This window comes from Anthonomus grandis, chromosome 1 (genome assembly GCF_022605725.1).
Source record: "Anthonomus grandis grandis chromosome 1, icAntGran1.3, whole genome shotgun sequence".
Lineage (NCBI taxonomy): Eukaryota > Metazoa > Arthropoda > Insecta > Coleoptera > Curculionidae > Anthonomus > Anthonomus grandis.
Genome location: NC_065546.1, coordinates 24,448,098 through 24,462,635, shown reverse-complemented (window position 1 = coordinate 24,462,635; position 14,538 = coordinate 24,448,098). Strand labels below are relative to the sequence as shown.

At 31.8% G+C, this 14,538-nt stretch overlaps 1 protein-coding gene across 2 annotated transcripts in view; it reads right to left on the bottom strand.

Moving 5' to 3' along the window:
* The window catches only part of LOC126738820 (ras-related protein Rab-39B), a 71,207-nt gene that overhangs the window by 16,612 nt on the left and 40,057 nt on the right, over window positions 1–14,538 (bottom strand). For both annotated transcript variants that reach the window (XM_050444282.1, XM_050444276.1), the window contains exons 3-4: window positions 12,269–12,392; window positions 12,054–12,200 (exon numbers count right to left, since the gene is read on the bottom strand). In XM_050444282.1, the coding sequence (XP_050300239.1) occupies window positions 12,054–12,200; window positions 12,269–12,392 (271 nt within the window). The remainder of the gene's footprint in view (window positions 1–12,053; window positions 12,201–12,268; window positions 12,393–14,538) is intronic.

The following is a 14,538-nucleotide window of genomic DNA, read 5'->3' as shown; positions in this document are numbered from 1 at the left end:
ATTTACAGAACACCTGATGCTGACGTAAATGTTTTTTTCCAAAAATTACTAAGCTTGCTTGAGTCTCTGCCATTAAAAAGCAAACTCATTTTATGTGGCGACCTAAACATTGATTTTTCCAGTGTGTGTGCTGCTCAAGAATCTCTCCAGTCCATTTTCGACTCTTTTGGCTTAATCATGCACATTAAATCACCTACCAGAATAACTAAAACCAGCTCTAGTACAATAGATTATGTCGTATCTTCCTTTGAGCCAGATTTCGTCGATTGTACTGTCTAAAGTACAACCTGTAAGCCCAGGTTTCTCAGACCATGAAGCAATGTTAACAAAGTTTTCCATAACTAAATCTAAAAGTAAAAATGTTCCACGCAAATTAGGCCGTATTTTCTCGGATAAAATTTTTTTACATTTTAGGCACCTTTGTCAATCAACTGACTGGAATATTCTCTCTGACGACGTTGATTCAGAATTCTCTAGATTTGTAAAAACGCTATCTAGTCTTTCTCACAAGTCCTTTCCTTTGAGACCTCTTAAAAAGAAGCAACATAACCCCTGGTCTACCCAAGGCTTGCGTACATCTGCTAAGAACATGCGCTTATTATCTCATCTTAAGAAATTTTCAGACAGCGCTTTTTTTCATGAGTACGTAAGACTTTACAAAAAGATTTATCAGAGAACTTTAAAAGCCGCCAAGGATATTTACTATAATAGGAGACTGGCTAAATCTAAAAATGTGGCTAAGGAAACATGGTCGATTGTTAATGCTTTGAGAAATAAGCCTTCTTTGTCGAATACTATCTCCACTTCATCTGAAAACCTTAATGATTATTTTGTAAATGTGGCAAATAATTTAATGAGTACCATAACTCCTTCCCATGATCCACTTTCATATCTTCCCATTGCAAATGAGAATTTCCACAGCTTCTTCTTTACGCCCGTAGTGTTACCAGAGCTTTGCAGTTAAATTAGGGAAATCAAAAACAAAGGCTCTTCTGGAATTGATGGAATTACTCTCAAAATGTTTTCAAATCTGCCCGAATGTACATTATGTCATCTTATTACTCTAATTAATCAGTCTTTTCAAAAAGGTGTTTTTCCTAACTGCCTTAAGTTGGCGATAATAATTCCACTACATAAAGGAGGAGACAAAGATCAGTCTTCCAACTATCGCCCTATTGCTCTTCTTCCCACACTTTCAAAAATTATTGAAAGATTGGTTAAAAAAAGACTTCAATCATTTTTGCTAAAATATAAAATACTTACTTCCCATCAATTTGGATTTTTAAATAACAAATGCACAAATGATGCTATGTTTTCTCTTTTTAATAATGTATACTCTAGCTTAAACAACCAACACCCTACAGCAACAATTTTCTGTGATTTTTCTAAAGCCTTTGATTGTGTTAATCATGACATCTTATTAAAAAAGCTGCAATATTACGGGTTCAGAGGAGCGCCTTTTGAATGGTTTAAGTCGTATCTCAGTAACAGAAGTCAAGCTGTGAGAATTGATTCGACTATGTCTTCTTGCAAGCCAATACAAAGTGGAGTGCCTCAAGGTTCCGTACTTGGCCCTATTTTGTTTCTTATCTTCATCAATGACATTGCTAATCTAAATATTAACGGTAAAGTCTGTCTATTTGCTGATGATACTAGTTTTACCTGGAGTGATCCGGATATTTCTAAACTTCATAGAACCGTATCAAGTGACTTAACTACTATCAAATCATGGTGCGACTCTAATCTCCTTTGTCTCAACATTTCCAAAACTAAAATGTTGTCCTATAAAAATACCTTGCAATCTTTTGTACTTGGTAATGCAACAATTGACGAAGTTGATTCTGTAAAGTTTTTAGGGCTAACTGTTGACAACTCGTTAAAATGGGACACACATATTGACTTTTTATCAAGAAAATTAAGTTCCGCTTGTTTTGCGTTAAGATCAATTTCTAAGGAGCTTAGCCTGTCTACTTCTAGAACAGTTTATTTTGCCCTTTTTGAATCGCACCTTCGATACGCCCTTCCATTCTGGGGTACATGTAGTGCAACTCAATTTGACCGTATTTTTAGACTACAAAAGAGAGCTTTACGTTATACACTGAGACTTAAATACAGAAGTCATTGCCAGCATTTCTTCAAAAAATTTCAAATATTAACTTTTCCATCTTTATTCATATTTGAGTCCCTTTGTCTAATACGCAAACACGGTTCAGCATCTGATAGGCCTTCCCATAGTTATCTACTTAGATACACGGAACATGATCTATACCTGCCTACCCCACATTCAGAGTTGGTCAAAAGTTCCATATTATATAATGCAAAAAAAATGCACAATCATCTGCCATTGGAAATTAAATCCATCACATCTCTTTTTGCATTTCGTAAAGCATTAAAAGCATTCTTACTGGAGAGAGCTTTTTACACAGTTACCGATTTTTGTTTGTAATCATTGATTTGAAATTTCGCACTAGCAGATTATGTATTTTTACTATCTGTACATGTTTAGGTATACTGCTTTTTGTAGCTATTTTAGGATTTTTTAATATTTTTTTTCTTTAATTTTTTACTTTTTTAAACATTTTTTACATTTTTTTTTTAACGTAGAGAGATTTTTTAATGATCTTTTTTTTTGACATTGTATACATTAAATTGTATATTTTATAATAATATTTTTGACTACTTACAATTTCTAAATTGCATTAATCTGTATATATTGTAGATAATCTATTCTATTTATTTATTTATATTTTTTTTAAATTTTGTTTTGTTTTTCTTTTTTTTAATTGTGTTTTGTTTGCATTTTTGTGTCTTTTTTGTTTTACAGCTTTGTCTACAAATTGTAACAATTTCTTGACAATAAAACATTGATTGATTGACTAGCAATAAACTATCAAAAATTAAATTCGTTGACTGTGAAACAATGATATCCTCTCCGACATATTGAAGATCAAATTGGTCGTTTTCGAGAGAAGAAGTATTTTTGTAGATATGATTCAAGGGTACTATCAAGAGCCAGTAGAGGAAAATTCTATAAGTAAAACAGCATTTGTTACACAAGAGGGGCAATACGAATTTGCGAACGCTCGTCGCTAACGCTCCAGCAACATTTCAAAGATTATGAAATAATTTATTTTCAGATGTTCTTTGTTATAATATTAGTATCTATCTTGATGATATTTTCATTTTCTCAGAAACAATTGAAGAAGTTCTTGAATTTTTAGAACCCGTTTTTAAAAAACTACGTCAAGCAAATTTAAAATTAAACGTAGAAAAATGTTTTTTCTTTTAGACCACTATAGACTATTTAGGTTACGAAGTAACCTAAAAGTCAACAAGCATCCTGGACCAAATAAAATAACGGCTGTATCCAACTTTCCTGTTCCTAAAAATTTACCTCAATTAAGGCAGTTTTTAAGGTTAACATCTTATTTTAGAAAATTTATTAAAAATCTACTAAAACATTCAGTAGATAATATTTCCGGTTCTATTAGTCGATTATTTATGTTTAGTCTGGGAATGTAAAAGCAAGCAAAGTAAATATCACTTGAAGCGTAAAGAATGCAACCCAAGCGTTGGGATCAGGCCATGACTGTTTATGTTATTAAAAAAGACCCTGCATTTTTTGACAACGGAATGTAGGAAGAGTAGAATAAATCGTAAAGCACAGCTTTTTATTGAATCGGTCGTAACACAATCTAAAATTTTGCCTATCAATTATTAGACTGTTTATTCTGTATCACAGTATATACAGAATAAATTTTCTCCACAAGCTGAGATCTTGGGTCTGTTTGTTTGCCCAGTTGCATTTCAGATGATATTCGATTCCAACGATATTTGTATACGTAGCAAAAAAGAGATAAGTCCTTTAAAAACAAAAATGTTGAGTCCTTTAAAAAATATAAAACATAAACATCAATATCTGATTCAACTTATTACTAAGTTAGTAACTTTATAAACAGAAATATAAAAATCCTATAACAAGGTTATATTTTCATAGTGGATAAATTCAATAAAAGTAGAGGTTTTTTTTTGAAAAATCCTCGGGTGTAAAAGAATTTTTTGTCTTTGAAACCTCTTGTATATTTTTGCATTTTTGAATTCTTCGAATAATTCTGGACATGTTTTATAAATAATGTCCTTTACTTATCTTTAACTGTTCACGAACTATTTATATTTAAATTATAATTATAACACTTTATTGTAACATAAATTAATAAATTACATTGCATATTCTTAAAATTTATTTTATCAAAAGGCCGCCATTAACATAATTTTAAACAAGTTATAATCGTTTATGTATACAGTGCATTCACGATGAAACGAACAAATTTTCTTTAGGTGTTTTATTTTTCGGACACGTCGATTAGCATTGTCACTTGAGCGTTTTTTGCAATAAAAATTGCAAGGTACCTCAGTAGAAACTATAACGTCAACACTAATTTTTTTAAATGGAACACCCTGTATATCATGAATTTTTTACAATTCTACGATATATTCTGAATACTTTTTGTATAGTATACCATGTGTCTAAAGTTAGCGGTTTGTCAAATTTGACGTAATAGACTAGTGAAAAATACGACATTAAAAAATAAAAATTTATACAATATTTATTGCAACTGATGTTCAATTTGTTGTCGATTGACTTCAGTGCATTTTTGATTGATTAGTCGTAATTTCCGAAATTAGTAGTAATTTCCTGTGGAATTCTTTACTTTAAATGATCAATATTATATATGGTCTATTACCATAAACTTTGGTGGGTTTCAAATAGCCCCATAAGAAAAAATACAATGGGGTTATATCGGGTTAACTTTGGTGGCCACTCCTCCAGTCCTCTTCAATCTATCTGTTAGGAAAAGCTGCATACAGAAATTGTCGAACGGCAATGGCAAAGTGAGGAGGTGCCCCGTCTTGTTGAAACCATATTTCGTTACTCCGACATATTGAAGATCAAATTGGTCGTTTTCGAGAGAAGAAGTATTTTTGTAGTTTAGATATGATTCAAGGCCAGTAGAGGAAAATTCTATAAGTAAAACAGCATTTGTTACACAAGAGGGGCAATACGAATTTGCGAACGCTCGTCGCTAACGCTCCAGCAACATTTCAAAGATTATGAAATAATTTATTTTCAGATGTTCTTTGTTATAATATTAGTATCTATCTTGATGATATTTTCATTTTCTCAGAAACAATTGAAGAAGTTCTTGAATTTTTAGAACCCGTTTTTAAAAAACTACGTCAAGCAAATTTGCAATGGCAAAGTGAGGAGGTGCCCCGTCTTGTTGAAACCATATTTCGTTACTAGGTGTGTAAGCCTCTTGTGAATCAGGGAATAAAGCAACTAAAGCAGGGATAAGTTCAAATTGTAGAAATTCCAAGAAGCGCTCTCAGTTTAATATTTTTTCGAAAATAAAAGGGTCCAAGGATTCGATTTTTCATAATACTTTATTGCAAATTAATTTTATGAGGGCGCTGTGTGTGGTATTCTTGAGTCCAATGAGGACTTTCAGTTACCCAATATCTGCATTTTGGCTATTAACGTATCCATTAAAAATAATATTTCGAATAAAATTTCCATTGTCATTGTTAGCCTCAATAATCTGCTTACGAAACTGAACTCGGCTGTAAAAATCTGCGTCTTCTCACAATTCGTGGATCAGTTGTACTTTATAAGGATAATATTTATTTACACGAAGTATTCTGATAAATTCCAATTTCTGGAGATTGTACTAATCGCAACATGGGGATTATTCTATTTCTAACAGGACATTCAAGATAGCACCTTCAGATACTTTTGGAGGTTTTCCTTTAGATAAATTTCTTGCAAGTCCATGTTTCCTAAATTTTTATTTAATTTTGCTAATGGTAGATCTAGTAATTGCAGGACGATCAGCATAAGTTGCATTAAATAGATTACAGACTGTAAGTACTTGTGTACGCACCCGGTCTCTCAAAACAACTCATCAAGAGTATTTCAATTCGTTCCTTCTCAGATAAATGCATTTTATTAAGAAATGATGCGTGAAATGGCAACTAATATGACAATTATAATCACAAATGCATGACAAACCGTTATCAAGAAGTTGGAAACTGTTCGAAAATAATAAGACTTACTTTCTAAGAAATCACATAAAAAATTAATGTTGCCGTTTGCGTAATAGTTTCTACTATGACGGCAACATTAATTTTTGTACTGCCCTGTAACCCTGTAACCAACATTTTCATTGCAAAAGACGCATTGAATTAAATGTACAACTAATTAAACTTACAAACAAATTAGTTGCAATAAATCAAGAATAATATTTTTTTAATGTCGTATATTTCATAAGTCTATTACGTCAAATTTGATAAACCGCTGACTTTAGATATATGGTATGTTATACAAAAGATATTCAGAATATATCGTCGAATTGTAAAATGTCATGATATACAGTATTTTTCATTTAAAAAATTTAGGTTGATGCCATAATTTCTACTCGAGGCACCATGAATGAAAATTTTTTATTTCAAAAACGCGCAAGTGACAATACTGATCGATGTATTCAAAAAATAAAAGATGAAATAAATATCTTAATTTTAAATGAAATTATTCCTTTCATCGTGAATACACTGTATATCCAGTCATTTCAATTAGCTACATCTCTGTGAATATTTGTCCAAATTTTTAAATAAGTGTTAATTATTTAAACGTTTTAACTGGATTGTGAATTGAAAATATTTATAATACATTACAATCAAATTTAGAGAATCGAAACAATTAGAAATCGAGACAAAAAAAATTGTTGTTGATTTGCCTGTGGTGAGAAAACTAGGACAGACAACACAGCTCGACTAATCTTCAACTATAAATATCCGAACAAGGAACTTGTAAGTCAGTAGCAATGTAATTAGGTTATAAAAAAGCACGCGAAGTATAAATCCATTGAAAATAAGTAGATTAAATTTTTGAAATATAAAAAATGGTAAAAAGTGTTAAAATCGGTGCTAAAATTAACTAAAAAAAAACAAATATTTAAAAGGAATTAAACATATTAAACGTTATCACAATAAAACTCATTCAGATTACTATAGACACTACCATGAAAAAAATTGAATACTCAATGCTTTTATATATGATTGATTTCTTAATCAAGGTAGAGTGGGGTATTTGTAATACTAAATTAGCGGTACTATATAAAGTCTTCTCCTTTCAGAAGAAAGGTGATCCATGTTTTCTTGTTTCACTAATGTAACACAAATCTTTATAAAAGAAAAATTAATTAGAAAAATTAGAAAAGAAAATTAATCTCACAAATATATTTTTGAAAAACCAAAAAGAGAGTGCGTAAGTGCAGTATGTGCTACACAAACCCCAAAACCTTATGCCATATATTAATCTAGACTTGACCGGACTGGAAAAATACACCCAAGTCGATAATCTCAAATTGCATTCTGTGATGTCATCAAAGTCGTGACAAAATACTTCTTCATTTGACTCAATAACACCTACTCTTATAATATTTTGAAATAATAAGAAAAGTAGATACGTATTTTCTCGAAGACGGTGGGATAATAATAGACACTATTTTATTTTAATATGTCACCAACTTCAATTTTAATTCGAGAATTCAAAAATGTGTTGTTAGAGTATGTTAATGCATCATTAATTTCAAATTTTACTCCATTTCGCGCGGAATATGTACCACATTTTTCTCCCATTATCTGGGCACAATGTGCAAGGTCGAGGCACTTGTACGAGAGCAACGACGCGACGGTGAAAACAAGTAAATTTTTGGGGGTCGGTACTAAGTCAATTGTTACAATTGTTCAAACAATTTAATTAATTTTCGGTTTAAAAACCATTGCGTCATGGTGGTGAGCCTGAATTGCAACTAAGGGGACCCGTAAGAAGACCACAACTGTCTTATTCGGTAAGTGTTTATTTGAGTAGTGTGGTACATTCGTTTCCTTACAACTTTCTTACTTGCGTTAGCAATTATTTACAATTTTCAAATACAGTCCATAACCTTTTCAATTTTCTATTTATGCGTTGACATAAAATGGTCCTTCGAGCCGGATTTGAATTAATTTAAAAATATATAATTTCATATTCCTTTTATTTCAAAATTCAAAGGCCGCCTATCTTAATTCCTTTCTTCTTACTTTTCATGCATAAAATTTTACAATAAATCGGAATAATATTCGGAGTAGAAAGTCGTTCTCATCCTTAGGAAACACCAAATTAATTCTTTCCTTTCCTTATTCCATTCTCCAAATCCATTCACAATTTAATATTTAGCCGTATCGCGCCGTGTAACAATACAAGGTATTTCTACGTAAATTTATTTTTACTCCGGAATGTCAGATACCCAGTAAGTAAATAAACATTCGTAGATAAGCAAGCATTTATTTGAGCTTCTTTTCATTTAATAATAGATAATTTAGTCCGGGCCCAATAAATTTATTCCTGTCAAACTTCTTCGCAGTAATTTATAAAATTAATTTTTCTGCATTTTTTAAATTTTTTATCTATAAACTTTTCCTCAGTAATTAGCATCGCGTAATTATTTATAAAAATGAGCCAACCACAAAGGTTAGCGGCAAAGAGAAAATCGTGCATCAGTAGAATTACAGAATTTTATACCAGGGGTTCAGTCATAACAAGACGCAACAAAAAGGGTCAATTCAAAGCTAGGTATGGCGATATTCTAAAGGTTTTTGATAAATTTTCTATTTAAGTATCATAACGAAATTATTATGAGTAGAGACGATTCAGGATTTGAGGTTCAAGATAAAATTCGAAAGGATACTGAGAATTTTTATTACGAGGGTCTTTCAATTTACTATAATAGCTGCGTAGAGGAATCTTCTATTAATAATACTGGGGACCGTTCAATTAACGTAGAAGCTACTGCAAAGCTTCCACCAATAAACATTCCACGCTTTAACGGCGACCAAAAAATTTGGTTAACTTTCCATGATTTTTATGAGAAATTAATACATGAAAATGTCAATCTTTCTCATGTTGAAAAGTTCCGTTATTTATTGTCATATTTACAGGATGAGCCTTTAAAATTACTAAGCGGTATCGCAATTGACAATGACAATTACACCACAGCCTTTAATAAACTTTTGGACAGATACCAAAAGAAACGGTTGATCGCGTCTAATGCATTAAATGCTATTTTTTCCATTTCACTAAAATCCGCTAACGATTTGCGAGTAGTTCTTAACATTTTTCTGAGTCCCTAGCAGTTTTAAAATCTCTTCAATTTCAAACTGATCAGTGTGCACATTCTTCTTGAGAAACTTGATGAGAAAAGAAACTATTGAGACTCGCGCTAATTTTGAAATTCAGTCAAGCAATTCAGAAATTCCAAAGTACGCAGAATTTTTTCAATTTCTTGAAAATAAGTGCAAAGCTTTAGAATTATTTCAACATTTAAATTGTTCAAAAAATAAGTCTTTTGCTAATAGTCAAGATAAAGTTTTTACAAAATATTCAAATAGTAAAATTGGGTCTACAATAAAATAATAAAGAAATACTTCTAAAATTGCAAATTCAAAAATTAAATGCTATCTCTGTAAAGAGCACCACGGATTATCCAAATGTGCTCAATTTCTTTCCAAGTTGCCTAATGAGATTTTCTTATGTAAAACAAAATAAGTTATGTCTTAATTGCTTACGTTATGCGCACAATTCCAATTATTGCCTTTCATCTTATAGATGCCGTACACGTAACAATCGTCACCATTCATTAATTCATATGTTCAAAATTTCGAATGAAGTTAATCCAGATCTATCGGTGAATATTTCTAACACCGGATCTCTGACTACAGAAAATCAACCGTGCAGTTCCCGTTCCCAAGAATGTAACAGCTTTTCAGCTAATACATAAACCGACCAAAGTGCGGTACTGCTCGCCGCGGCTGCAGTCGATATCCGTGATGGATTTGGTGCTTTTCAACCAATAATACGTACTGATTCCGGCAGCCAGTCTAATTTTATTAGCGAAAAATGTTTACGGTCATTAAGCTCACAAAGGCGGCAGCTTACTACAACTATTTCTGGGTTAAACTGCGTGTCATCCCTTTCTGGAAAAGGCATTGCATCTTGTGGAAATTAAACCACAAAATTCATCAAGCCCTCTTTTTTCATTCGAGGCCATAGTTGTACCGAATTTATGCTCAAATATTCCATCTTTTACTATAAAAGAGCCTAATTGTACATTTGGAAGGATTATCTTTAGCTGACAAAAATTATTTTCCTTCGGGCCCATTGGATATTTTAATAAGAACAGAGTTGTTCACTCACATACTTCTGAAAGGGCGTGTTGTTGGCGAGGCCGGCGAACCTACGGCCATTGAAACAGTCTTTAGTAGGCCTTCATAATCACTTCATTTTTTCTTTCTTCAATCATCAGATATGAATATTGACATTTGCATTCCGAAGTTCTGGGAAATTGAACAAGTCCCATTTAAAACCTTTCCCTCACCTGACGATATAAAGTATAAGTTATTTTTCAAAAAAACAACTAGAAGAGATCCAACCGGTCGATTTGTCGTTTCTCTTCCATTTTGAAATTCCAAACCTGACTTGGGAGACACATATCCTCAAGCGTCTCGTCGGTTTTTACTATTGGAAAAAGATTAATAAAATTTCCTACCCTGTACGCTACTTACTCGGATTTCATGAAGGAATATTATGATATGAGACACGTATGTGGCTCCTTCAAGCAGTCGTTTTTCTCCTAAACCGGCTTGTTTTTTGCCCCATCACTGTGTGCTGAAATCGGAGAGTGTAAGCACTGAACTTAGAGTAGTTTGGGTATGGTTCAGCCAAAGGGCCTACAGGTATAAGTTTAAACGATACCTTACTTCCTGGACCAAAATTACAAAATGATATTACTTCCTTATCTTAAATAACTGTTATGTTCATTTTGGAGCCAAAACACTTTTTTGGAACTTTCAGGTAAAGAAGAATAGAAGAATAAAAATCTTAAAGTCTCCCAGAGATGCGATATTTATGTTTAATAATCTTAATCCAATTCTGTGATAGCTAGAATTTTGCTTTAACTTAGTCGTAACTATTATTTAAGGCAGAAAATATGTCTATGCTAAGATTTAAACCTTACGACGACACGGCAAGTATCTAATAAACTAACACTCTATTGGTAGGGCACTTGGATAATCGGGATTTATCGCCTGTTTCTTTTTAATTTTTTTCTTTTTTTAGTAAGTACTGACAAAATCTAGATATGAACGAGACTAGACGTGAAGCGGGCTTATTAAAATAGACGCCGTTAAAGTTATTAAAGTTATTGCGTTTATATTTGAATATATTTTATTCGTTCTCTGATGTGTATATCCTCGGCCACATTCTGTGGGTTTCACAGTAGGATATATGTATAGACCATTAGATGTTTACTTTTCTTTTATTTGATATATTGGGGTTTTTTCGCACCACTGATGGGATCACTGCTTTGGCAATAATAATATTTCCTCTTGAATATCTGTTTAACATCTTTTTCATTTACTTCATATTCTGTTCATCATATGCCAGTTCGCCACGCTCAAGATATTTCTTTTTCTCCTTTGCAAATGGTTTTAGAATTGCGGTTTTTCCGTTTCTTGATAAGAGTAATTCATTTAGTGCTAGTCGTTTGTTTATCTAGGTTTCAATACTTGCGAACATGCCGCTATCATTCAAAAACTTATGAGCTGCTCAATATTTTATCAATATTTTTCGGCGTTCCTTATTTAAATAAACCTATTTATGTAGACATTACCATGGGTCTATTACTTAATACATATTGTATTCTATAACGCCTATTTACTCTGACTATTTATTTTGACTTAAATATTACCTAATTTCTTCGTAATAAGTTGATCTAATGAGGTAAAAAGATTATTGTTTATCAAGCCTATTACACAAGTATAGTTTTGTGCGTCTAATAAGTTATTTTTAAACGAGAGTATTTGTTTGACTTTTTAAGATTAATAAATTGTATCCTAATAATTTCTCACATTATATTACATTATGACTCAACAACATTTAAATAAAAACTCCTTACTTTGTATTCTCCAGTCTGTATCCTGTTATAAACCTCTTGAGTAACAGCCTTAAAAGCCTCTTCAACATTTTGTCCAGTTTTAGCAGAAGTTTCTACATAAAACAACCCATGGGTATCTGCAAAAGTCTTAGCTTCTTGCCTTGAAACCTAAAATATTTCTTAATTTTTTGAACGAAAATTTTATAAAATGGTTTTAAGTTCTCAAGGTTACAAACCTCTCTTTGTCCCCCATTTGACACTAAGTCTGCTTTACAGCCGACCAACGCAAAAACTGGCCTGTGAGGCTCTATATGGCGCTTTGCCTCACTCATCCACTGGGGAATATGTTCAAAACTTGACCTAAAAACTTAATGCGTTTAATAAGTGAAAATATTATTGAAACATATAAAGTTCCGTTTATTTTATATATAAAATGTCCCAAGAAAAGCTCCATGCACACGCCTTAATAACCCCTGAGCCTTCTGTAATTACGATTATTTAGATGTGTTCTTTACAAAGACACGATCGCACTGCTGAATCCAACCTTAAACAAGAATCCTAACCGCTTTGCAGATTAGGATTTGCTGGTTTAATTAATAATTATAAATGCGTTTACTGTTTATATTGTCATTTTCTACATTTTCCCAGTTCTAAGCCTTTAAAGTTTCACAGAAACGACGCGGAATCAAGACAAATAAAAAATAATAACGACTTAGATAAAAAGTTAAAAAACACCAAGTACACAAAAAGTACTATTAAATGTATAAAAAGTGTTTTTATCATCCATGGCCTCCTTAGCGACCTTTAAAACAATTGTTTTTTTTTACGAAAAAACAGGACCACGGAAATAAATGTGACGTAGCGATATTTCTTTTTAGCTACTTTTAAGCTTTTTTTCTTAAAATAGACCAAATTTAAACAAATCCTGTTGAGATAAACCAAAATTATAAACCTGTCTTATCATAGAAACCCTATCTTCCTGCTTTAATTTAACATGTTATAGCAAAAACTGAAAAAAATTAGCGACGTAATATTTTTTGACACTTTTCATCATCTTTCACATCTAGCGGCAGAGTTTATTTCCAGCAATTTCAGCAGTATTATTTTTATTATGTATTTAATAATAATAATAATAATAATAATAATAATAATAATAATAATAATAATAATAATAATATTAATTATATAATTATTATAAATTAATTATATATAATAATTAATTAATAATATTTATTCTGATGTATATAAAAAATAAATGTAAATAATTTCCATAACTTTAGAGAGAAAATAAAAATTAATGTCAACTATTACTTTTTAAAACCAAATTTGTAATATTATTTGAACAAAACAAAAAATTAAGTAACATATACAATAAATGTATAGTCTGGTAAAATATAAGTACATATTACAATCATTATTAGTAATCTCTATACGGTGTGGTGACTTTAACTGGAATAAATTCAGTTAAAACTAATCAAAATTTATCTCGCAAAATTCCTGAGACCCATCGATTTTTGTTTTTTTTTTTTTCACATTTCAAGATAGTTTTTGTATTTTTTCACCTACAGGGGGGGGGTGGATCCAAATTAACCCCAACTTTTTTTTTTCAAATGGAAAGCCACTTTTTTTAAACTCTCATTGAAAAGAGCCCTTTTTCTTGATTAAATTGCCCTATTTACTTTTGTTATTATCTAAAGGAGAAATACGAAAAAAAAATAAAAACCATTAAATTATTAAAAGTTGCGTTTAATGTATAAGATGCTCAAATGAGCACCATTTACTTGTTGGCAAAGCCCAAGACGATAATAAAATTCCTTTCTGACATTTTCTAACACTTCTGGAGATATTTGTCGGATTTCTTGCCTAATACGTTCTTTGAGTTCGTCTAGGTTTCCTGGTTTGCTCATATAAATTTGACTTTTCAAATGTCCCCACAAAAAAAAATCAAGTGGGGTGAGATCGGGAGAACGTGCCGGCCACTCGATTGCACCCCTTCTACCAATCCATCTGTTTGAAAAATTGTCATCTAAATACTGGCGTACGGGCATAATGTGGGGGAGCACCATCTTGTTGCATCCAGATTCTTTCATCATACAAATCTGGATCGAACTGACTCGGATATAAGGTCTGTAAGACTGAAACTAGTTCATGTTCAAGAAATTCTAGATATCTTTCCCCAGTTAAGTATCATTCAAGAATATGGGCCCTATAACTTGCCTGCTCATTATGCCAGCCCAAACATTAGTTTTCTGGGGATATTGTGTATTAGTTTCCCAGTGTGGGTTCTCGTCAGACCAGGAGCGACAGTTCTGCTTGTTAGCATGGCCATTTAGGGTGAATGTAGTTTGCTTCTAACCTTCGGGTGAACTTATACAGAAAGATCCTTTTTTAACACATCACATGGTAATGAAAAGTTAGTTGTTTCTGTATCTGTTACGTCTGAAGCCTCATCCTGGGTTTGGTTAGCAGTAGCAACTGTTTGTTGATTGTCCAAATAAGATACTGC